At 47.1% G+C, this 25,325-nt stretch overlaps 4 protein-coding genes and 2 non-coding genes across 11 annotated transcripts; 3 read left to right on the top strand and 3 right to left on the bottom strand.

The window, feature by feature from the left end:
- Positions 1-26: 26 nt before the first annotated feature.
- Positions 27-6,591, bottom strand: LOC122620026 (ankyrin repeat and sterile alpha motif domain-containing protein 1B). Of its 3 annotated transcripts, none has more exons than XM_043797294.1 (9): positions 6,573-6,591; positions 3,727-3,860; positions 2,900-3,666; positions 2,378-2,501; positions 1,794-2,110; positions 879-1,681; positions 582-818; positions 386-517; positions 27-328 (listed from the first exon to the last, which is right to left on the bottom strand). In XM_043797294.1, the coding sequence occupies exons 2-9, from the start codon at positions 3,828-3,830 to the stop codon at positions 227-229; spliced, it is 2,586 nt and encodes an 861-aa protein (XP_043653229.1). In that variant the 5' UTR covers positions 3,831-3,860; positions 6,573-6,591; the 3' UTR covers positions 27-226. The 3 variants fall into 3 exon arrangements, with proteins under 3 accessions (XP_043653229.1, XP_043653230.1, XP_043653228.1); XM_043797295.1 differs by lacking the exon at positions 6,573-6,591 and adding an exon at positions 4,205-4,344 and having other exon boundaries at positions 1,794-2,068; XM_043797293.1 differs by lacking the exon at positions 6,573-6,591 and adding an exon at positions 4,205-4,344.
- Positions 4,608-9,241, top strand: LOC122620027 (prolyl 3-hydroxylase sudestada1). 2 transcript variants are annotated; one of them, XM_043797296.1, is made up of 7 exons: positions 4,612-4,767; positions 6,724-6,814; positions 6,873-7,012; positions 7,074-7,271; positions 7,771-7,965; positions 8,031-8,648; positions 8,867-9,241. In XM_043797296.1, exons 1-7 carry the CDS (start codon positions 4,713-4,715, stop codon positions 9,178-9,180), a joined length of 1,611 nt encoding a protein of 536 aa, XP_043653231.1. In that variant the 5' UTR covers positions 4,612-4,712; the 3' UTR covers positions 9,181-9,241. The 2 variants fall into 2 exon arrangements, with proteins under 2 accessions (XP_043653232.1, XP_043653231.1); XM_043797297.1 differs by lacking the exons at positions 6,724-6,814; positions 6,873-7,012; positions 7,074-7,271; ... (1 more) ...; positions 8,031-8,648; positions 8,867-9,241 and adding an exon at positions 4,956-6,628 and having other exon boundaries at positions 4,608-4,767.
- On the top strand, positions 7,333-7,404 carry Trnad-guc. The gene has a single exon. It is a non-coding gene; the product is annotated as a tRNA-Asp (tRNA).
- On the bottom strand, positions 7,566-7,637 carry Trnad-guc. The gene has a single exon. It is a non-coding gene; the product is annotated as a tRNA-Asp (tRNA).
- An 8,052-nt stretch (positions 9,242-17,293) lies between the features above and the next one.
- LOC122620327 (flocculation protein FLO11) lies at positions 17,294-24,863 on the top strand. 3 transcript variants are annotated; one of them, XM_043797740.1, is made up of 5 exons: positions 17,294-17,376; positions 19,358-19,572; positions 22,342-22,582; positions 22,722-23,021; positions 23,082-24,863. In XM_043797740.1, the coding sequence occupies exons 1-5, from the start codon at positions 17,337-17,339 to the stop codon at positions 24,764-24,766; spliced, it is 2,481 nt and encodes an 826-aa protein (XP_043653675.1). In that variant the 5' UTR covers positions 17,294-17,336; the 3' UTR covers positions 24,767-24,863. The 3 variants fall into 3 exon arrangements, with proteins under 3 accessions (XP_043653675.1, XP_043653676.1, XP_043653677.1); XM_043797741.1 differs by having other exon boundaries at positions 22,378-22,582; XM_043797742.1 differs by having other exon boundaries at positions 22,378-22,582; positions 23,085-24,863.
- LOC122620329 (kinesin heavy chain) lies at positions 19,748-21,715 on the bottom strand. The gene has a single exon (XM_043797743.1). The coding sequence runs from the start codon at positions 21,625-21,627 to the stop codon at positions 20,230-20,232; it is 1,398 nt and encodes a 465-aa protein (XP_043653678.1). The 5' UTR covers positions 21,628-21,715; the 3' UTR covers positions 19,748-20,229.
- Positions 24,864-25,325: the final 462 nt, after the last annotated feature.

Here is a 25,325-nt window from a genome sequence, read left to right on the forward strand (position 1 = left end):
TTTTTAGCCAATTCAAAGAAAAAGAATTTAAAAAGCAATGTTGAAAATTTATTTAAAAAACTTTCAAAATACTTAACATGTGAGCTGCCTTATGTGAAACAAAGCCAGCATGGAGATGGCATCAACGACTAGCAAATGAATAAAAAAACTTTTCGTGTGAAATGCAATGAAATAAATAATTAAAAACCACGCTCGGTGGCAGTTGTGGCACTTCCATGGCTTGAGCTTAGCACTCTTGGTTGGGGGCAGTGCCCTGTCTGCTCAGAGCGAGCTGGTAGGCTACCTCAAAGGCCTGTCCCAGTGTCATGATGATTTCCTTAGCCAGCTCCTGTGAATTAATAAGTCGTTAGCAGGTGCAGAGATTCACCAAGCTATAAGTACGAACCAAGCTATCCACCATGAAGACATGACAGTAGTGCAGGTCCTGTTCTTTGGTTATGTATGCAAAGTAGCGCAAGTCCTCCGAGTCCTGGCAAACACAGTTTATGTTCTCAATATCATGGCAACAGATGGCAGTCTAAAAGCAAGTTGACACAGATATAGAATCTTTGATAAATATCAAGGAATTAAAATATGCTAACCTTTTTCTCGTGATCTATGAACTTGACGCCGACGCAGGATACAGCAATGTCCACATTAAGACGCGTCTGGAGGTTGGCCGCCTTTAGGTACTTTGTGGAGGTGGTGCAGTTCTCCAGCAAACTGAAATCACTAACACTCGCCGCCGACTTCATGTTCTCATCGATCTTCAGCTTCTGGATGGATTTGCGCGTTGAAAGGGTTCCTTGCAGTTTTCGAATGACCGTTGAGCCAAGATACTGCAAATAATAAATAAGTTTAAAGTATATAAGTGAAGTGGTGTGGCAAATCATACTCACAAACAGAGAATAGCGAATTTCGCCATAGATCAGTGTGTATGGTGAGTGGCACCAATTGGAGGCGGAGCTCTGTTTTCTGCCCAATAGCAATTCCGCCGGATCTCGTATGTGTAGGGACTGCGAATCATCCAAGGACAAGCTGGAAGAATCTTCTTTAAGCTCCTCGACCTCCTGCTCTACTGTGAACACTTCGTTGCCAATGTTCTCGAAAATGGTATCGATTTCGGCCCACACTCGCGAGGCGCTGAAGTCTTCGCCCAGTGCTGAGTATCGTTGCTTGGATAGGCTGCGTCTGTGGTTTTGGGCGTGGGCCGACCTCACCATGCTGGGTGATTGGAGATACTCCCTTTCTCCCGGCACAGCACCAATTCCATCCACCACATCCGAGGACAAGTTTAAAGTGGATCCTTTAAATAGTCCAGCAAAGGGGATATCGGCCACGTATTCCTCCACCTGGTCAGAGCTCACTGAGTTAGTGGTTCGAGGTGAATCCACCGGTTCCAGCAAACTGTTTTTGCGCAGAGTAGCCGGCTGCATGAAGTTGAAGATCGTGCGTTCCGCCTCGGTGACCGTGGGTGGTGGATAATCCGGCGTGGGCGAATGGCGAACTAAGCGCAATTTGCCACCGTTACCATTTGTATTATTGTTGTTATCCACAGCTGCCACGCAGATGTTTTCTTCTATTGGCACCAGATTTGCATAGTCGTTGTATTCGCCATTAATTCGAGTGCGTGGTTTAGGAACTGGCGGGGAAGGCAGCTTCATCTCCACATACGAAGCCACTGCTTGTTGACGCACCGCAGCTGTAAATGGACACAAAACCAGATGTTTATTTGGCTGACTCATTGGATACTATAGATCATGTTCTTATATACGTATAAATTCGATTGAAATTTGTAAAAGTACACTACGTACAGTTGCTACTGGTACTGGTGGAGTTATCATCGCTGTTGGAGCCGTTCCTCAAGAGATTTATGTACTCGTACGATCTCGAGGGAACCGATCCATTGGAAATGCCGCTGTCCACACGAAAGCTGGGCAGAATGGGTTGTTTGTACACCGGCTTATAGCTGGACCACAGACTGCCGCCATTCGTCCGAATGTCGTTCAAGGTGTCGCAGGACTTCTGCTGTATGATGGGCTTCATTTCCAGGTAATTCTCCGGCGCCTTAGCGAAAACGTCCAGTGAGCTTAAAGAGTGCGAAAGTCCGTTGGCTTGATGATCTTGCTTTCTACATGGTGGGGTGTGAGTAGGTGGTTATGGAAAAGAAACCAAACGAGACCAGACCAGTTAATTGAAGAGACGCACAACCGATTCTGAAGCTGATTCTGATGAGTGCTAGGGCTAGTGGGCGTGGACATGAGAGTGGGTACGAGTGCGAGCGGGTATGAGTGCGCTTTCCAAATGATATGAGCTGCGGGCTAAGTTAATTAGGGTCAGCAGATATGTGGGTGTGTGTGTGTATCAATGTCGCAGTGCATGGAGTTGCTGGGCTTACTTCCTCTGCCTGGGCGGCACCTTCTGTCGCTGCGAGTTCTTCTCGTACAGCCGCTTCGGCAGCGATTGTGTGCCGTTCTCTACGACAAGAGGCTTCCGATGTTCCCTCGCCGCTTGGGTGAACTCTGCAAAAGATCGTGGGTGTAAAGGCACTATTAAAGACCGGTCAACATGGCATGGCTCTAATAAGTGGAGTTGAAGTCGTTATCAATTAACTACTGTCTGCAATTACTAAATATAACTTCAAGAATATATTTATAGGTTTATATTAGCAATAAAATAATTTAATCTTAATTGCCCTGCCTTCAATAAATAAGGTGTAACTTTTTGAATTACAACTTTGGCATTTGGAAATTTATTACAAATTGAATAAACATATATTTTGAAATGGGGGAATGGCTACAATGGTTTTTGAAGAGCTATATTAACTTTAGATATCAGTAAAGATAAGCAAATGCAGCCAGTAAATGTAGGTTAGGCCCTCTTTTGTCTTTCTTCTACCTCAGAAATTAATTATACGCACCGTTTATGGCGCCCACAATGTCGTAGGTCACATGTGGTGGATAATCGGAGAGTATGTCCAGGGCTGTGCGTCCGTTTCCATCGGTGGCGTGCACGTAGATTCCGGCCTTAAGCAGGGTGACCACAACGGACTTTTTGCCACAGAGAGCCGCCTCGTGAAGTGCGCTTCCAGCGTTGGTGAGTATGTTGACATCGACGCCGGCCGCCAGCAGTGTTTCGACCACCTTCTTGTGCCCGTTCCGACTGGCCAGGTGCAGGCAGGTGTGCGTAAAGATGTGCTTTATGGGCGAGCAGCCCAACAGCTCATCCTCGTCGTCCTCCAAACGTTTATACGGCAATATGAGGTCGGGATCAACGCGCAGCAAGGTCTGAACCACCTGAAGGCGGCCAAATTGTGCTGCCAAATCGAGAGCCGTTTGAAAGCTATTGTTGCGTATGGCGGGATCGGCGCCGTAGGAGAGAAGAATGGCCACCACGGCATTGTGGCCATGTTGGGCGCCTGAGTGCAGCGGCGTCTCGTTTTCGATGGTCTGGGCATTCGGATTCGCTCCCGTGGGCGAGTGCATTAGCAGCATCTTGACAATGTCCTGGTGTCCAGCCCAGGCGGCCAGAAATAAGGGCGTCGAGCCACGTATATCAGGCACATCCAATAGCGCGTTGTGGGAGAGTAGAAGCCTTACAATGTTGCTATGCCCATTTAGACAGGCGTGATGCAGTGAGGTATAGCCATTCATGTCCTGGCAGTTGATGCTGGGACTTCGCCGAAAGCTGCAAAGAAGTTTTGTAGTAAATTGACTGGTATTATAACAGGTGCTGTTGATGACTCACCTGGACAGCGGGCCATGGCGTTTGCTCGAGTGCTCCAGCAGTTTGTCCACCGTCTTGATGTCGCCGCCTCGCGAAGCCTCCAGCAAGTGCTGATCCTTGCCCATTGCTCCTCCGTATCCTCCAACACTAGGTAGCTACAGGAGCAGAAAAACACATGTCATATTGATTTAGCTTTTGCTCCGATTCCAAGACAATGAGATCATCGCGAGCATACAGAATACCACAGCCCCACCCCCAGCCCCAAAAATCAGGTGGCAGCTAGGCGGAATCAGCTGTTTGGCCCTAGCACGCACACACTCATAGCTCATATTTATTTATACGAAATCGTAATGAACATTCCACAGAGGTGTTTTTGTTTATAACATGGGGGGCTGATTGGTGGCTCCGCCTCTTCCAAGGTCATTCCACGGCATTGGGCTGCTCCAATTGGAATTTCTTTGCCACCCCAACTAGGTTTTATCTTTCAGTTATTAGTTACCGGCTATGTCCACGTCCGTTTCGAAGGTGTACAGCCATAAACGATTCACTTTACTTGTCACCGCGATAAGCAATTAACAAAGCTGCGATCTAAACTTTATTTACGTGGAGCCGATCGAGCAATTGTTCGTTACTAATTGGTTAGGGATGGGGGCGTGAGGAGACGAAGAAGCACACGAAAATCACGCACCATCAGTGATGCCTTCTATAAACAGATAATGGTTTTTAGTAACCAGAATGATAATGCTGAAGATTACTCTTAAGGTTACTCTTAAATGCTTATGAATTTTGATAAAATGTCCCTTTTCATGGTTATAAAGTTATTCGAATTGTTTTTAGCTACTTAACTTTAGCTACGTATTCGATACCACGTGAAAGAAGCCAACATTCCACCACTAGCACGGGGCAACCGATATTTTCCAGCGACCATCTCTAGCTGCACAAGCCAAATTTTTTATTTTCCCTGGCAAAGATTCACGTTTTTACCCAAAAATTTGACTCACAGAATCATGGAAACCTCGACCTCCAGTCCAGTTAAGCCCCGGAGAAAAGACAAGGATGAAGGTAAGTGGAAACAGTGAGAAATCCGCCCCAAAACGATAAAGCGAGGTGTGCCGGCACATCGGTGCTCTTTACCTTTGATAACGCGTGTGTGAGTGCTGGTGTGCGTGAAAAACAGCCAAATTAAAGTTTAAGGTATGCCCCTGTTTGCCCCGCTTAATGCCAACCCATTCACTATGTTGCCCTTGCAGATGGCCGTGCAGAGCAGGAGGAATCCGCGGACCAGGTGGGCGAGCCGCAGAGGAAGCTCCTGCGCCTAGGCGACAGCCTGGAATCGAAGGAAGTGCTCCTGAACGAGGCGTATCAGCAACCAGAACTTACCAAGTGGCTCCAGACAGCCTGGACGGAGGAGAAGAGCCAAGGGACCAAGGAGACGCAAACCGGGGCACAGGTCTTCTCGGATCCCTTTCAAATATGCCTTCTGCCCGGCATGCTGGAAAAGGGCCAAAGCCAGGCGCTGGTCGCCGAAATCATCCAGAATGTGCAGTGGTCGCGCAAACAGATGGACCTGTATGAGTTCTACCAGAGCACCGATCTATCCAACATGCCCGCTTGCCGACTGCTGACCAACTTCCTGCAGGTGCTGCGCAAACAGGTTCGTCCCTGGCTGGAGAAGGTTACCAACCTCAAGCTGGACTACGTGTCCGCCTCCTGCAGCATGTACACCTGCGGCGACTATCTGCTCGTGCACGACGATCTGCTTAAGGACCGGCAGGTGGCCTTCATTTACTACCTTTCGCCGTGGGAAGGAGCGGAGGAGTGGACGGAGGCGCAGGGCGGATGCCTGGAGATCTTCGGAAGCGATGACCAGTGCTTTCCACAGTTTCCTGTGCAGCGAAAGATCGCTCCCAAAGACAACCAGTTCGCCTTCTTCAAGGTGGGCTCGCGCTCCTTCCACCAAGTGGGCGAGGTGACCACATTTGACTACCCGCGACTTACTATAAACGGCTGGTTCCACGGCGAGACCAATGAGGCCTTCGTGGCCGACTCCCTGCGCGCCTTTCCCCGCCTGAATTACCTGCAACCCGATGGTCTGAATAGGCCACCGCTTGGCCTGTTTCTGAACAACGTGTATCTGAAGGGGGCCACCCGCCGAAGCATCCAAAAGCGGATCGAGGAAAACTCTGAGATTTGTTTATACGAGTTCTTCAAGCGAGAGAAATTCGAATTAGCCCGGTCGCAGCTGCTGGCCGATTCAAATACCCTAAAGTGGCGCAGACAGGGACCCGCGAACGCACACAACTACGAAGTGTTGGATTTGACAACGGCCAGAGGGACTATCCTGGAACTACTGCAGCTGTTCCGTAGCCACGCCATGTTTGATTTGCTGCGAGATTTCACCGATCTGGATTTGGCTGGCACCGATGCCGAGAGTCCAACATGCAGCGTGGAACTGCAGCGCTGGTCCCACGGCAACTACACAGTGCTAGGCGACGGTTTGGCCAGCGAGGAGAACACTTTGGACCTGGTTTACTACCTGAACGCGGCGGAAGGAGCAGCGGTGATCACATATCTCTCACCCGACGCCGAAATGCCCACAGCGAAAGCACCGGCGGACGGAAGGCGATCGGACTATGATGACGAGGAAGACGACGACTCCGTTCTTCTCACTATCACGCCTGTGGACAACGCCCTGAACATAGTATACCGGTGCGAGGGAACCACCAAGTTCACCAAATACGTGTCGCGCAACACGCCCCTCGAAAAGGGACCTGTTTTTGTTATTTCGTGCAGCTACAAGGAGTAGCATGTGATCCTGTTCCACAACATGCGCACAATTACTCCTTAAGGACTATTTACATTCATACCGTTGTACTGTACAGAAACTAATTTACAAAATAAAGTCTTTAAAAACACAAAACAACATTTTATATTTTTTTTTGACGTTATAAAGTGTGAAGTGCGTGTACAACCGCGATAAAGCAGGAACTAATCTAACACGTCTCTTTAACTTTACAGATAAGTTCCGGATCGGGGCCACAGTTGCATTTATTGTGGTCATCATTGGAATCGGCGTGCCCATGTGGTGGCGCACCACCACGGTCTATAGGTGAGTCAATCATGTCTAGCGGCGATTTTCAAATTATCCCTAATTGCTAAAATTGCAGAGTCAATTTGCCGTCGACGGAAATTCTGAGTCTGAGTGAAACCCCCATCAAAACGGCTGTGCAGGTGGCCATCTACACACAACAGCCCACTCGTGGCCAGTTGCTCATCGCTGAATTGCAGAGCGCCTTCAGCGACAATGGTGGGTACAGCAGGCAGCTTCAGCCATTCATTTTTCTAAGCTACGTTCCCTCCCCTTTTAGAAACTTGGTCTGTGGAATTCAAGCAGCTATCTCCAACGCCCAAGACACAGGAAGCACACACGCCTGCTGCTCTAGAGAAGCTGCTGCTGGAGGAAAATGTCCAGAGCGTTGGTGACTTCATGTTCATCGAGTGGCCCAAACTGCAGGAGGAGCTGCTGCTTACCACCGAAAGATCGGCCCTGATGCGAAGTGATACACGTGAGTATATTGCAATGATGCGGAAACGCTTCTTGACTTTTTATGTCGTGCGATTTTAAGGTCCTCGATAGTATAGTGGTTAGTATCCCCGCCTGTCACGCGGGAGACCGGGGTTCAATTCCCCGTCGGGGAGAATGATAAATATTCTTTTTTTATCCATAGTTATTTTCTTTTTTCTGTTTTCAAGTTATTATTTTCGATTGTTCAATTAAATCAAAAATAGGACATCTTTATGGCTGATAATTTATTATTCACATAAAAAGTATTTTAAAAAAAATATACGTCTTTTATCGTCTCCCCGACGGGGAATTGAACCCCGGTCTCCCGCGTGACAGGCGGGGATACTAACCACTATACTATCGAGGATAACGAATGTTTTTCAAATGATTTCGTTTCTCTAAAAAAGATACAAGAAATGAAATTATTGAGGGCCAATTGAATATTACCCTAGTTTTTTAAAGATATGGAAAACTAATCATACTTTTTGAACACCTTTTAGCTTCTAACAAAATCGCCCAGCTCCTGCATGCCAAGATCCTGCAGACGTATCGCATCAATCAGATTTTAAGTACAGATGAGCGAATGGGAACCAAGTCGGAAGCTCCGCAACCAGCCTACGATGTCATTGTATCCGTCCTGAATCCGAAACCGAGACTCACCCACGCCAAGTGGAACATCGCAATGGCTGTGAAGAGTAAGCATTAAAGAAACACAGAAAGTTATTAGTTTACTCATGACATTAATTGACATTACCTACAGCTTATATTGAGCCCTGGTTGGCAAAGGTGTCCGGTGTGTCCAACTACACGGTGCGATCGCAGTGGAAGTATCGGGTGGCCATCGAAGCGGATATCAAGCAGGTGCGCGACCAGAGCAAGTTGGGGCGGCACTACGCCCTCCAGGAATCCGCTCTGCCTCATCTGCTCACATCGATTGCCCAGAATCTGAGCGCCAGCACCACCGACAAGCCGGCCATCAACCTGGTGGTGTACATCCCACCCTGCCACATTGCACCGCTGCACATCTACAACAGCAAGGATCAGCGGCTGACGCGGAACGACGTGGATGCCTTTATTTCGCCGCCCTGGGGTGGCTTCATCATTGCCAATCCGCCGGAGCATGTCTGTCTGGCGGCCATGAGCGATCAGCAGGCAATTGCCTACCATGTCAGCACCACGGACAACATGCAGGTGATGCTGGACCAGCTGCACAAGCTGCTGGACATCAGCAGCGAGCTTCAGATGGAGGGCGTTAAGGTGGTGGACATCGAGCAACTGGAGCCACGTCGCTGGGAGTACGAGGCATACCTAAGACGCACTGCCATTCGACACATATCCACAGCAAGCAGCACGCTGCAGAGCCTCATTAAACTGTTGGGTAAGATTGTAACAAGATACCCTTCAAAGCTATTAGTCGAATCTTTTATTATTCATCTTCCATTAACATTTATCGATGATAAAAATTATTTGCAATTTCCGCAATAAGTTTTTAAATACGTTTGATGTTATTTTTATTGAATCTGCACTGCTTGAGAAGTTTAATAACCAACTTAATTGGACCATATAATTTAATAACCGCTTCCTCCTCTCGTTTAGATCAAATCAGCTACATTGTGATAGACGACGAGGTGGGCGCCGCCATAACAAATTCCTATGCCGACATCTTGGCCGCCAAGGCTGCCCTTCTGGAGCACCGACTGGCGGACGCTTCGGTGCTGGCGAAGCGCGCATTTGTGGCCTCGGAGCGGGGATTCTTCGACGCCAGTCTGCTGGCGCAGCTGTACTTCCCGGACGAGCAGAAGTACGCCATCTACATTCCACTCTTCCTGCCCATCATGGTGCCCGTGCTCAGTTCCTTCAACATGCTGCGCAGTGTGTTGCAGGCCAGGCGGAAGGAGAAGCAGTCGTAAACGATCCGTAACCAAATAGTATCATCCCTCATTAAAAGAATATATTCTTTATAAGCTCTTACTGGTGCGGTTTATTGGTTCACTTGGGTTTTACGTGGAACATCTCATCGCCAGGGCCTGGCGTCCGATTAAATTTGCCAGCTGTGTAGTATTCCAACATATTGAAACTGTATACTGCAGCGCATAACAAATAGGTACAAATTATTCGTGCCAACATTCTTGGTCTACGGTTCGTACAGAAACCCGGTGGAAATGGAATTAAAACTCAACAATTTTGATCTGTCATAGAGAGTTGAATGATTTGAAAACTAATCTTTCCCAAAGCTTTCTGCGTTGGGAGTGCTGCAATTTGATGCCATGGCTGCTGGCGGACCAGCGCAGTCCGCTCAGCGTGTGAACGGCGCGTATAGGTCAGGTTCAGCGGCGAGATCGCTGCCGGATGAATGTCAGTCGTGGCAGGAGGCCAGACACGCAGTTGGTCGGTAATTCTAATTTTCCAGTGCGATTTCATTGGCAATAACTCTTGGATTCGACTAATTTCAAAGTATCACTAACCAATACCGATTAATCAATTGGTCAAAGGAATGCTTATGGTAGTTAGATAAAACATCATAGCTCATCAATTTTATTATGTATTCAATTGATTGAATTTAATGTTTTCCTCCGTTTACATCTTACGTATAATACCACCAGAAGTATAGAGTGTAAGCGTAGGAATTTGGTAAACAAAGTTTCTCAAAAACATTTGAAATTTATGGGTCTTCTTGAATTTGAGGTTTACCTTTTTCAGACAAAGCCAGCGCAATTGCATGCCATTGCAAATGCGCAGATGAAGGCAAACGAAAAAGCCTCAGAAATGCGGCTGTCAAAACTCGTTGAACATGGAATTCAATTGGTAATGGGCCCCCTCAAAAATACTGATGGAGGGGCTGAGGGCGGAAGACCCTAAAAAAAGGGGGCGGGGCCGGGGTCGGCGTCAAACTTTGCGCATTAAAAGTAAACAGTTAATTTTTAATTGCTCACGGCTCGTTGGCTCTCGACAAAAGAGATCTCGCGGCATACCAACATATTCGACAAGTATTTGTCTTCCCAAAGGTTAAATATTATTTTAATGAGCCGCGCAGAGCGGACAGGGACTTCAGAAGAGACAGAAACCTTTTCTCCTCTCCACGCGGCCCCAAGACCGCAAAAAGGTCAACAATGTGACTTTTAGCGATCGCCAAATGCCGCCAGCCCGCCAAGTGGCTTTGTGTCATGGTTTTTGTGCCATGACGTCGGCGTCGGCGGCATATGGTGGATCTATCCCAAATCGTAGTCTTCGCATAGTCTCGGGATGACGCCTATTTGCAGCCGTAATTGCTGGCCGCAAGGGCCATCTGCATTTCCGGGCCACCGAATCGCTCCGTGGATGGTGGCTCCTCTTTTTCCCACACGCACTTAGTCACGGCAAACCGCACGCACGTAAGAAATCAATTGAAGCGGAGTCGATTTTCGAGTTGAGTTGAAGATTTGGAGCTTTTTGGAGTTGGCCAGCCGAAGGCTAACACAATAACGAAACTAATTTTGATGCGGTTGTTAAGTGTTGCCAAACACCCAGGCAGCTTAAAGTGGAAAATGGGCAGAGGAGATGTGTCCGATATAAAGATGTTGCAGACAATGGATGGACTCCGGCACTCTGGCAAACTGGCACTCTGGCAAACTGGCACTCGAGTACAACAAGGCGTATAATTAATAATTGATTGAGCCGCATTTTCCACAAACAATGAATGACAAGGCAGGCAGCTGCAGTTGCAGTTGCTGTTGTTAAAGAATTTCTTGGCCCAAAAATGGCACAAAGTACTGGGTTTGGAGGAGCAGTGGAGCCGAGATTTGGAGCCAGGTGTGCCTGTGTGCCTGTGTGCTCATAAGTTGCCTATATGGCTGGCGAACGTAAAAGCCACATTGCCAAACGTTTACGGCCGCAATTGTAATCACTATTTGACCAAAAGTGCACTGCTGCCTGTTGGTCGCTGATGCACTTTTTATAGCTCTGGTGCATTCCCACCGCTAAGTGAAATTAATAAAAATCGCCTGCACCAAAAACGTCAATGCGTCTGCGCAATGCACATAATTTGTTTAATTAATTACGCCAACACATTTTCATTTGCTGCCTATTGGGCAATTTTCGTTCGGCTGACGAGCGGCGATGTGATTTTTCACATAAAACGGCAAATAAAAAATGGAGACTCGCACTGAAACTATAACAGCCATTGAAAGCCGAACGGATTTGCCAGCTTTCGAAAGATTCAGCCATCGTCAAAGTGGAAGTGGATGCTGCTCAGATGTTGCTGCTGCACTGATGCTGCTGCAACATTCTCAGCTTGCCCCAAGGCCACTGGCATTCTGTCTGCATACGCTGACTCAACTCAAGATCTGGTATTGAGGATCTGCGGCGCTTTGTGAGTGGCAAGTTATGCTTGCATCTGATTCTGACCAGAAATGCTATGCGATCAAAGTTCAATACTCCGCTGGAGAGGAATAATGAATAATTTACAGCAGGCCATGCATTGCCAAACATGCAAGTGATTGTGGAACAATTAACCAATTTGTTTCGGCTCAATAAAGTCGAAGCGAACGTTGAGCTAATATATAAAAAGTAATACCCGACTCCAGCATCAAAACTATCATCATCATCATCATCATCACAAACTTATGCGAGTGGCAGCCATGGGAAAGAGTCTCCAAGCTGGAAAAGTGTCGATGCCGACAAACCCCAAGGACGCTGTCTTATAAAACAAATAAAGCGAAATGTATTATACAAAATATTACTTACCCTTACCGCAGTTTGACATAAATGCCAATTTAAATGCTGCAAAACGCATAAATCAGCAACGAGCGTCTAGCTCTTTTGTGCACAGAAAGAATTAACTCGTTTTGAAGGGCAGCGCTTTTTAAAATTTGAAGTCAGTGCTTCCAAAAAATATAAAAATTACTTGTACCGTAAAATGTGTTTTTAAGAAAAATGTAATTGGATTCGTATAGAAAGTAATACTTTAGACATTTAGTTTCTTAGCAGTTGCAAGAGCTCTTAGTTTTTTCCTAAGTGTACTTGCTGTTGTGTCGCTGGAAGTTGCTGCTGTTGCGGGCTGATGTTGCCGTTGTGCCCGGCGTTGTTGTCGTGTTTTTGGCAAACAAACGATCAGCAAGTGGCGCTCCTCAAAAACGTTTTTGTGCAAAAATGTTTGCTGGCAAAACGAAGAAGACCCATCGATGGGCAGAGTTTCTGGAAAAAGCCAATGTTGCTGCTGCCGCTGCTGCTGATGCTGCTGGGTGACAAAAGCCGCCGTCTAATTGAATAAACATTAAATAAAAGTTGTCTTGGCAATGCCCAAGCCAAGCTCAACATCCTGGTCAGTGGAGCTAGCCGTAGCATTGGCCATTTGGCATTTGGCTCAGAATCTCTGGCCAGAATAATCACGAACAATGAAGACTGAACGGCGGAAAGCTCATTAACATGATTACAATGAAGATTCGACTGCATAATAATTCACACATATTCCGGCATTACGAAAAGTGCATTTGTATGGGCATGCAATTAGTCACAGAGACCGCAGCATCTGCAAGTTGGAGATCCGAATTCTTTACCGCCCGCCGCCACCATTCGTCCCATTCATTCCCATAATTTAGCAAATATTTTTTTCCATTTTTTTATTATTTATTTTCGTATTTTGCCTCTATGCAGACGGCATAGCAACTGCATTGACTATAACATTTTCTCACGTTTCGTCGTGCAGATTTCGGCACAAGTTGCGCCTTGGTGTGGCCGATCCAATGCCTGGGATGGTATGAGATCTCGGTTGGCAGTTGCAGTGTGGTGGCTCCACAGTTCCACAGCTCCACAGTTCCATGCCTCCATGCTATGATGCTATGGTACCATGGTGATAATGATGATGGTGGCGAGGTCGCTGGATCGGCGGAGGCGGGCGACTAATGCACATTTTATGCAAATTTCGACTGCGCGATCCCCGTGTTTTGGGTTTGCTTATGGCAGCTTAAGTCGGTTTACGAGTGCCAGTAAATGCAATTTAGAATGCTTGAATCTATTGACTGTCAATAGGCGCAGGTATTAAACCTGTTTGCCTATATGCTTTACAACTGTGGATGGCACACCAAATTCTTTAGTTTTATTTAAGTTTTCAACACCTTATAAAATTAAAAGCTTGTAAATAATATATGGCAATTTTAGTCTTTATAGTTTCTTATTTAATTAACCTGTTGCACCTTGCAGCAACTAAATCTGTTAATACTAATTGGTTAGGGCATAAAACTTATTCGATTTTCTAATGAGGATGCCTTAAAGGCAATGGAAATAAAAGGCATAATGGCCATCCAATGACTACAAGCTTAAATTAAAACCTGTTCATACATGTTTTAGTACATTTTAACCGAAGAAAACCATTAAATTATATGAGTCGTTAGATATCTATATATCCCAACATATATACAATTTGTATTATAATGCTAGGCCTGTTAACAATAGTTCTAGTTAGAAAAGATCTCTTACAACAGATTGAAAACAAGTTCGTTGCCTAAGTCATTCGTTTTCATTAAGCCTTTTTGCGTTTCTCTTGCTGATTTTCAAATGTGCCGCATCACGGCAATGCGTCAAATTAGCCAGGCAGTCCGCTCACTGACCACTGACCACTATCCGACTGCCTGACTGCCTGACTGACCCATTCCAATCCAATCCCAGCGAGCCGCTGAGCTGCGGTTTCGCAAGCGCTGTCGCATCCATAAAACTGTAAATTGCACAGCTGCGTCTCCGTCTCCATTTGCGGCTGTCGCTGCCACGTGCAATCGCCGAATCCGAATATGAGTCGGAATCCTCATCCCAATCTCAGCCAGCCAATGCGAAATTATATGTGTGTAAATACATTTATATGTACCCATGCAATTCCTTATTATGAGCGGTACGCTGCCAAAGGTTTTCCGAGAGCTGCACTTTATCAACGGGAAAATCTGCTGGCAGCCCATGCTCATTGCTGCACAATTACTCAACGACCTGGGTTTCCAATTCCCGCTCGAGTCCCAATCGCAATCCTCGACACTCGTTAGTGCACGCAGGAAAAATTATATCGGTGTAAAAGTAAATAAAGATGATCTTAGGTGCATCAAGTTCAAAATGATTTGTAGCATTTCTGGAAACTACAAACTTCAAGTTGTGTTTTTCTATAATCTCTTGATTTAAACTATAAAATTGATTTAAAAATAGTAAAGCTTTTTCTAACTGTGTGGCTGGCTCTTGGAGTGCACCAGCTTCTGCCTGGTTTTTTGGCATCTTTTGGCGCGTTGCTGGTGGGATGGATGGGATGGGATCGAGAGTCGAGAGTCGAGAGTCTGTTCAGGCGCATCTTCAGCTTAATTGAATTTTAGCTGCTGCTGTTGATGCTGCTGTTGATGCTGCTGCTGCTGGTGATGGTGGTGAATGCATTTTCCATAGGCTCCCACACGTTGTGCAAATGCTTTCGGCACTTTTACTGCACATCGGGCTTACATAATGAGTAAAAATTAAATAATTTACCCCGCCAATGGATTCTGGCGTGTACTGTAGCTTGTCGCTGCCAGGTGAAACACCGAATTCGTGTCTTTGTCGGCGAGCACATTCATCAATGTCAGGCGTTGAGTCCGAGGCCGTTCAAGCTACGAATAGCTACGAATAGATTGGTATTTAATTGAAAGCGCCCGCTAATTAGAATCCAATGCGCTTGGATGCTGTGTAATGCCCAGCGATGGATCGTGTCGGACCTCATCTTCCAATAACAATTGGGACTCGGGCATTTGGCATCTGGCATCTGGCTTCTGGCACTTCCTTATTGCTGGCCTTTCCCACGCAGAGGGATCGCGTGAGTCATTGGCACACACAGGAGTTGGATGGCAAGGCGAACAAACATTTATTACAAACAGCATTACGGCTCTTGCACAATCGCAATCGGCAGCAAATTAGAAAGATGGCGGCCACTTCCCACAGCTCTTTTTGGCAGATGGCTCCACTCCGCTCCGCTCTGCTCCACTCCATACCACACCGGGTTGAAAGTCATCCTCTAGTTGACATTTTTTCGCCAGCTGCTGATCTGCATGACTTTGGCTGCCTGGCCTTTTTCCGGCAGGCAACCTCAACTTTGAAATGCCAAGCTGCCAGTTCAGTGCGACTCGGCTTACTTCAGTTCAGTTCCAGGTGACATGACAGCTTGAGGTTGCTTGCCAGCCATCTTTCCTGGCCAGCAAATATAGAAAATCTAAGCAGCAACGCCCAAGATCCGCCAAAGATCTGGCCAAAAGTAGCAGGCGTGTAAATTCCCACACTGCAGCAAATGCCGTCAAGCAAACCGTCACCCGAAATCCCCCCACCATGGAGCACCGTGCCACACTCACCCATATACACATAACCGGATTGGCGGTGGCACCGCGACTTTTGCCCCGACATGGCAGCCGCGGCAGCGACGGCAGATGGGGCAGCAAATGACAAAGCCCCGCCACGGCTATGACATAATACCCAGCGGAAGATGCAACCAACGAGCTTGCTGCACCAGGTGCACTGCGAAAATCCAGAACTTCAAATGGTGTGAAAATAAATTAAATTTTAAGTGTGTCTTTCTTTTACTGGATTGTAATAAGCTGCTATATTTTTTTTAAATATTTTAAAATAAAAAATCAAATAAAGGTCTTTGTTGCCTAGTCACGTAGTTTTTTGTGCTAAAATTTGATTAAATGCAAAATGTGCGAAATGTAAAGCTCTCTCTGTTTACATTTTATTCCTCAGTGTACAGCGGGCGTAATTGATGTGGGGTCGTTGGTCGGGCGGGGGAGTGCTTGCCCATAATCATGAGCGGGCCCTGCGGCCAGCTGACGTAAGTGATGAGCGCCAGCGACTCCTGGCAGGCGGTGTATCGCGTACAATGCAACAAAGTAAGTGTCATACGGTCACACGCTGCGTATGCGTAATTTGCGTTAAGCATACGACAGCGAGCCGCAGCCAAAAAGGCAGCAGAACCAAGAAGCGTTGGAAAAACAAGCACCGAAACGAACAGCAGACGACCACGAAGATGCGAGACGAAGCTGGAACGCCGCTGCGCTGCTCGCGTCGACGTCGCACAGTGGGCTTTGGACATATTTAAGTGGATACAGAAATATACCTAGTAAGATATCAAACTTTAAAACTACTTTTATTTACATTTATTTAACATCATATTCAAGATTTCCTGTTAAATCATAAGATTTCGAGGTCACTAATATTTAGATTATTATTCAAAACGGGTCTTGTAATTTATAACTATGTTTAAATGGATGTATTCCAGTTCAAAACGGATGTACATATCACTGGAATGGAATTATCTATTTTCAAATAGTACTCATCAAGAATAAAAAAGGGACTAAATGTACATTCACACATTCTTGTCCCACTGTGCACCACTGCGGTTGCTGCCTTGGAAGCAGCGCCGCGATGGGCTCCAAGTGGTTTTCCTTTCGCTTTCAGAAATCATTTCGCTTCGACAACGTGGACGATAAAGTCACAGATCGCGCATCGCGAGCCCGCTCTGCCCGCTGAACTCGCCTGGTTCGCCTGTCTCCTCCGGTCGGTTTGGTGGTTGCTCCTCAGTGGATGTGGTTGGTGGTTGGTGGCTGGTGGCTGGAGGTTGGCGGCTGGTGGTTCTGCTGTGACTCTGTGCTTTCCGCTGTCTGCCCAGCCAAGTGCGGCGGAGGCAGACGTCTTCAACGTCTCGCTGCACCATCTAAATGGGTTTTCCGTAGTTTTCGCACCTTGCGAAACACATTTCGTACGCATTTACATACAAGATCGAAGTTTGAAGAATTTTGCCCTGCTGTCCGCTCATTTCCTACATGACGGACAACTTTTTATGGCGATGATTTTCGCGTTGAGTTAGTGAAAAAAAAGCAAAAATACGAAGAAAAAAAAACCGAGTAACAAAGAAGCAAAAATCTTGTGCAGTGGGGGGTTTTGCAATCAAATCCCTTCGAATACTCATAAGATTTCTGGTGTTGTGCCCTCTTGTTTTGCAGTGCGATCCATGTGAAAATCGACATTTACTATCAGCTTAATTGCTCTGGATTACTTATTGGATATCATCCTGAATTTGGATTATAAAAACTAATACAACATGCTGAGCATTAGAAATGCAATGATTGCCTTCCTTTTGGGTGAGTAAAATATTTGAGTCTCAAAAAGGATATTATTTCAAACGGTTAGAACTTTAAAATTTGGGTTTACCAATTCGTAGGTTTCCTTAATTTATAAATTTAAAATCATTTAAGTATGTGCATACATTTTTTGTAATCTTTAAATTTGAAAAAATATTATTCTAGTACCCAAAAATAAATTCCGTATATTCAAAAAAAGGTTATTCATAAAGTATAAGTTAAGTTGTGTACATCTTTTCCTTGTGATATTTCCCATTTATGGATGTCACACTTTTAACCACAATTAGATGACAAATTTTAATAGTACTGTCTTAATCCTAGCCTACTTGTAACTTTGGAAAAACTTGCAAAAAACGTCGATATTCGATTTCGATTGAGCACAAACTTTCTAATCGATTTTCCAACTAAAAACTAAGTTTTGCTCTTTGTGAACCTCTTTGCTGCCGATCAACCTTCTCTATAAAATCCCACATTGTGTCTAAACATAAAAGATAGCATATCGGTAAACGTAAAAAATCGCATGCTCATTAGGCTTTGTTTTTGAACATACGAAATACAGAAACAGTGCGCTGCTTCAAGGTCCATCGCGAAAGAAATTAATGGGATTCAATGGGCTTCATATCGATCACATTTGAAATCAAGCGTAATTTGCTTGGCAGCCCCCGCAGCAGGCAGAAATGAAGACAAGGCTGAGAAATGGCAATTACGGCTAAGAGTGGGTCATCAGTAAACATAATTACCATACTGTAAATTATATTTCCAGCGAGAGTTGCAATTGGACAACGCCCAACACACAGTGGCTTAAGGGGACTTGAACTGCGTGAGAGCCTAAGTCCGTCCAAAAGTTTTGACCAATTTGTAGGTTCAGCTCGGCAACCAAGCAATTGAAATCGGAATCGAACAATCTGCAGTGAATGGAGGGGGTAACAAAAGAGCTGCCATGGATGCCTTTGCCCAGTGCCTGTGCCCCATGCCATCTGCCATCTGCCCAGTCATAGTTCACTGCCAAACAATAGGCTACTCTGCTGGGGTGGAAAGTTGGGCTTGAAATTCACTTGAATTAAATGCGAATCAGAGTCGAGTTTCGGCCACAGCGTCTTTCTTTCTTCGAACTGTGCTGGATGGCTTGTTTTCTCTTTGTTTTGCATTTGAAGTTTCCTTTAACAATTTTTTGTTGTTTTTTTTTGGCATGATAAATGGGGGCGCACTGGGGGATTATGCAACCTGCGACTGAAATTTGCAGCCGTAGAAGAGGAGCTTTGTTCTGCAGCTCGCCATGGCAATTACACTTGCCTTAATTGCAGCGAAACCATCTTCCGCTGTCTGCAGAACAGAAGCTTCACAGAATAAAAAAGATATATGCAAACATAAGATATATCTAAATGTATATAAAAAGCCAAAAGACAACAATGATACATTGTTCAATCTCAGGGTAATTAGGCAGACCCCTGGGTCAGTTTTGCTTTTAATGCCCAATGTACACATGTACATACGACAAGCGTAATCCGTGAATTTGATTGACTTGGCATTTTAATTGCGCACATAGGGGTCATGTGCCCAGTAGATCCAGTGGATCCGTTTGTTACCACCGCGATCGTATATCGTTCGTCTGGCCAAAATGTTAATGATGTCGCTCGACATCGCAAATACCAATCGATGCTCCGAAAAAGTAAATAAAAAGCGGTCCCAAGCACTCACAGAACCGCGTTAGTGGCTCCACAGCCTTGGACCGCAGCAAGTGCTCCGGCACACATAAATCACGAGCTCGTCTCGCAGTTGTAAGCGAAAGTGATGCGGCCCGAAGGTCACTTGACCACCAGGTCCCAACAACAGCAGCATCGTCTCGATCAGCACCAGCATCAGTTGCCACTAAATACCCATGCGACTCGATTCTGGCACTACTTGAGGTGCCATTTGAAGACCATACCTAACCGGATCACGATTTCTGATTACTGTTTTTATATTGTTTCCACTCTTGCAGCAACGACACTTTGCAGTGGATACGGACTCGCGCAGGCCCAGTTGCTCGACGAGGACGACGACCTGGCCTTCGGTAGACCCTGGCCCACCTACAGCCTACAGAACATGCCCAAGACGCAGTTCACCTGCCACGACAAGATCCTGGGCGGCTACTACGCCGATCCGGAGACCCAGTGCCAGATGTTCCACGTCTGCGTCAAGCTGCCCGGAGTGGGGGTAAGTGTTGTTGTGCCCAGGTGCAAGTGCTTCTGGTTGAGATCAAGGCAGCAGTGGGTCATGTAGCGAATGACATTGGCGAGGAAATCGTATATTTAAATAGGCATTTATGAGAGGTAATAAATATTTGTATTTCTTTTTTTCGACAATCTTCCCAGAGTCAAAATGGAAATACTTAAAAATTTTAATGTTTTTTTATTGGCCAAAACGATTATCTAATTGACTAACTTACATTAATCTACAATTTTAAGATTTCACTAAGAGATAGGCAGCACATAAAGCACACATACAGCAGACAAGGGCGAGACATTACAGAATATAGAATTTATGCTGTTGTAGGCAAATTTGATAGTGCTCAATAAAAATCTTTTTTTTTTATGCAACTTTTTTTATGCCAGCGTAAAACTGGCGGGCAAACGAAAGACTTAGGCAACGAACTTGCCGACAGCCAATGGCTCGGTTCCGTCGCGCCAGCTAAATGGCAAAGTGGCACAGTCAGATGCGCTGCACTGGGGAATGTGTGAGATGGCTCCAAATGGTTCGTGACTGGTCCGGATAGCCGGATGGCTTTGGTGCTGGCAAAACCAGAAGAAGAAGACGCTTGGCTGACTGGCTGACCTTTAAGCGGGTGCTTCGCTGGGAGCCGAGTGCAAAGTGCTATAGACTAGGGTCTTCCAACGGGCTCTTCCGCGAGTAGAGCTCATCGGCATCCTGCCGTGGTAGTCGCATTGCTTTCCTGTGCCACCAACGCTGCATTGACTGGCACATGGATTCAAACAATTCGGACAGCTGGCGAAGCTGCCTTTGCTCATGGTCCTGGATATCCAAGCTTTGCCGTTGCCACATTCCCTGGAACATGTCCGTGTACTCGGCTATCTTGTCCTGGAACTTTCGCGTTTGACCTCTCAGCTCCATGTGAACGGATAGCAAGAGATTGCTCTGCCTAATCAGTTGACCATTTTTTACGTCCAGTTGCTGCTCCAAGTGGCAGTTCCTCTCCGTCAAGTAATCTATGTCCATTTGAAGGTCCTTTAGCTTTTCAATCGACATTTCTGCCTCTGAGCGAATTTCCAGCATTTTCCGCTCTAATTGCTGCTCAAAATCGCTCTCTGAGGTCATAAAGTCCTCCTTTGAACTATCGCCTGCTTCAAGGCTCTCCAGAAATCGCAGTAGCTCTTCCTTGTCCACCACTATTCCCAAAGCCTTATTCCGCAAGCAGCGATATTTAGCCCGCTCCTGCCTTAACATTCTTCTCCACACTTCGGAGGGCACGAGGACATTGGAGTTAGGTGAGGGGGTGGGTGCCGGTGCCACTAGATGGTCCCTACTCTCCGGCGGATCCGTGTAGTTGATTATCACCGTCCTGCTCCCGTTGCCCATTAGTTGATTGAGTATCCTTGTCAGTCGAATGTTGTAGTACCGAATGTGCGTCTTCGGGCTGCTGGCCAGTGCCTGGAACAAATTGATGAGCGTGTCCAGGGGCGTGTCGGACTCGAGTGGCGGCGAATCCTCCGTCAGTTGCTGCAGGTGGACCAGCTGCAGTCTGCCGCAACATGTCCGCAACTGATCGCCATTCGTCTGCTTCACATGGACGGTGAAGATCAGGTGCGGGTAATCGCCGCCCTCAGCCACCTTGTCCATGACCCTCGCGATATAGGTGTGTACCCCGCGGGACGTGGCCACAAAGTGATCTCGGGTCGACCGGCGACTGCATCCCTTGAGGTTCACCACCAGGTCGTTCGACTCCCCGTTCAGCTGGACGTAACGCACCGAAACGTGCACCTCCATGTTCGTCTCCAACTCGTAAATGCGGGTGAACAGCTCGCCCAAGATGCGGCTGACCACATCCGAGGGATCGGCTCCATGGTTAATTGGTATGCCGCCACAGCTGAAGATTGTGCTGGTGCGTCCACTGAGGACCTGATCAAGCACCTCGCTGATTGCCTCCGCGCTCACTTCCAGTTGCAAGTCGGTGGGAGATGTCAAGAGTTTGCGGAACAGATAGACCCTCATCTCGCCGGGATGAGGGCACTTTGTCCCCGGGCTGCATAACATAAAAGGAAAAGGAACAATCAAACGGAATAGGAAAAACGAGTTTTGTACGCGGCTGTGACGTGTGAGTTATTACAAATGTTTTTTTAAGATACAATAGATGCCAGCCTGTCAATTAGCCTACTGTTCGCAGTTACTGTAGTGCCAGCGCAGATCCATCGAGAACTAGATCGAGAACGTTCACTTCTCGCGGCATGCGAGGCTTCCCTGCGGGCCAAGCCAAATGCCAAGTGGCAAGCGGCAATTGGAAATGCCAAAGTTTGCGACAGGCCACCGATCGCTTCTGGTTACTGTGGCATTCAAGTCGCCTCACAAGGAAGCCACTGATTGGATATATGTGCATCTACACTGCCGATCAATAAGCGAAACTTTGAAATTAATTTGTAACTATTTAATCAGGGCATCGCATGTCAACGTCTTTGAATTTGGAAAACGTAAAGTTGTTTATGATTTATTGGTAGCTCTAGTGTTGTAGAAATATAATATTTATTATTTTTATATCAAAGATTCTTTTTTTTCCAATTGCAATTTTGTCCCAGTTTAGACTGATTTAGTGTAGAGCAAACAACGAGCTGCAGCTGCTGCCTAGTTCTTGGCCTTAATGCTTTATTTTGTTGGCTTAATCGAATTCACATTTAACATTGAATTTTGCATGTTGCTCTGCCAATCTAATGGTGCTGTTTTTGGTGCTTTTGATGCTTTCGCTGTATTGCGCAGCTCCTTCATCGAAGAGCTAATCCGTTTGTCCAACAGGTGCAGGACTACCGATTCCTCTGTCCCAACACAACCGCCTTCGACCAGGAGCTGCAGATCTGCGCCAATTGGTTGGATGTGGACTGCGACAAGGCCACCTCCTTCTACGACAATGGCCACCTCAACGATCTCTATAGCGGCGGCGACGAGAGCAAATCCGCCAACGAAGAGGAGGCCACCTTCCACCTTCAACGCGCCGAAACTGGTAAGTGCTGGATGTACACTAAAAAAAATTAAGTTATTGAGTAATTAAATGGAATGTGGTATCAAATGGTATTTAGTTACTTGAACGGAAGTGAGCCGTGACTTGAGGTTACTTTATACAGGGTTATCACTAATTGCAGGCGATGTACGTCGCTCTAAGGAGAACCACAACAATAACAACATCAACAACAATCGTGGAGCGGAGCAAAAGGCACGCCATCGCCCCAATTATGCCCAGACAGGTGGCAGCTCCAGTTCCAGCTCAAGTCCCAAATTGGAGATCACGCAGCCCACCAAGCGACCCATTTCCACCTATTACACGCCGACCACTTTGGGCAGCACCACCACCTCCTCCAGCACTTCGACCACAACCACGACGGAGCGCAGCTATTATAACAACAATTACAACAACAATTACAGCAACAATGACGACTCCAAGCGTAAGAAACAATAGGCTCTTGGGTTGCAGTGCCCAAAATTAATCACGATCCCATCCACAGAAGACTTGGACGACATCTTCAAGGGTTCCCACAGCTCGCACTTCTTCTCCAACCGCCACGGGGGTCGGGAATACGACGAGGAACCCAGCCGCCCCAAGCCCAATGACTTTACGGATTACCAGCGCAAGACGACCCGGGTGACGCCCACGCGAGGTGGCCAACGATCCACTTCCGGCTCGAGTAGTCCGATCCCATCCAGCACCGCTGCTCCCAGCACCACCAAGTCCCTGAAGAAGATCACGCTGCATGCCACCTTCAACACGGACTTCCTGGACAGCTCTCCGCACACCAAGAGTCCATCTTACAGCGCGGTCACCACTCCGCGGCCCAGCAGCAGCATCACCAGTCGCTTCAGCTTCGGTTCCAATGACTTTGCCACGCAGGAACGGATTCAGCCCACCACATATAACCCCAACAACGGTGCCTACCGCTTCAAGACCACCTCGCCACCGGCCAGTTCCACCAAGGTGACGGGCAAGGGAGTCCAGGACTTTGAGAAGCGCACCAAACCCACAACGGCGGCTGTGCGAAAACAGAAACTGGGTCCCCAGGAGTCCAACTTCATCAACCAAAACGAGTTTGTGGACCTCTCGAAGAGCACCAAGCTGCAGCAGCCCCAACCCTTCCAGGTGGCGCAGAATAAACCCAATCAATTGGAACCACACTACCAGCGACACAAGCCACAGGTGACCCGTGTGGGTGGTCAGGAGCCAGCTCCCTTCTCCGCACCCAGTTCCAAGCCGCGCTCCTTCACCAGCCGGGGAAGCATCACCTACAAGGCCACCACCGAGCGTTATGTTGACCAGGAGCTGTACTATCCCACCACCAGCTCCACAACCAGGGCCAAGGAAGCCTACACGCCCACGACCTTCCGACCCACCACCTACAAGAAACCGTACGAGCAGAGCTACCAGACGCAGCTGACCCATAGACCCACCCAGGCGGCCACCAAGAAGGCAGCCAGTTCGGTGACCTCAGCTCCACCCACCACCGCCAATCCAAATGCCAATGTGGATGAGGACGATGGACAATACCATCCGGAGCTGTACGAGAACGACTTCCCACGCAATCGCATTCGCTTCCTGCGCAATCGATCCACCAGCTCGACTACCTCGACCACAAGTGCTCCGGTGGTTTCCAGCAGGCAGCCACATGGCTTCCAGCAGGCACATCATCACCTGAAGAGCCAACAGCAATCCGTCTATCAAAAGGAGCGGGAACGAGAACGGGAACGGGAGCGTGAGCGGGAGCGGGAGCGGGAATCGGACCTCAGCGACGAGGAGGAGCTCTTCAAGACCGCCCAGTCACTGAACTTTGGAGCGGCCAGCATCAATAAACTGAGGGCGGACATCTACAAGGCGGAGAAGACCTCGCAGCAGTACAACTCGCAGTACAGTCCGCAGCTGGCATCTAGTCCGCAGGCCAGCAGTAGCAGCTCCACCAGCACCACAAGTACCACATCTAGCACCACCACCACCACCACCACTCGTCGCCCTCCGACCACAGCCAGAACCACCACTACCACCTTTACTTCCAGTGCACCACCAGCGGTGGAGTCCAAGAAGTCGGCCAAGAGCAAAAAGGAGCAACAGCAGCTGGAGAAGAAGGAGCGACCAGCTGGCAAGAGGCCACCACATGCGGACGAGGACACCAGCTACGATTACGCCTACTACGACACGGACTGAGCGGCAATCCTGCCCAGGACTCGCACTAACTACTTGCATAACCACCACACCCCATAGCCCTTTTCCGGACCACACATACCCCCTACATACATAGGTGCCACAGTAATTTAAAGAGAAATCCTCCCATGAATAGCATGCTCATCAGAATTGCAAACTCCATTTGCGTACATATCTTACTTACGAACCGCTTGACACCCATTAACACTCGCGTACATTCATTCAATCCGTTTCAGATGCGTTCTAATGAATTTCCATGCGTGTATCTAGTTATTTAAATAAAACGAATATATTGTTAGTCGTTAGACAATTGTTAAATTGAAGCGAATTGGCAGCGAAAACCGTATCGAGGCCCGGCTGGCGGAAGTTTTCAGAAATTGCATTGAACTATTTTGTACTTGTCGTCCAATATTCAATGAATTCACTACGAAATTGTATTAGCCTTAAGTTTTCTTGTAAATAAAATGATATGTAATTCGTAAAAATGTTGTTTCATACTTTTTGGTGCCCTAAAATTGCACCTGATGTTTGATCAGTGCTGCAATGTATAAAACAAGTTTAT

Source organism: Drosophila teissieri, chromosome 3R, assembly GCF_016746235.2.
Source record: "Drosophila teissieri strain GT53w chromosome 3R, Prin_Dtei_1.1, whole genome shotgun sequence".
In the NCBI taxonomy this organism is placed as follows: Eukaryota; Metazoa; Arthropoda; class Insecta; order Diptera; family Drosophilidae; genus Drosophila; species Drosophila teissieri.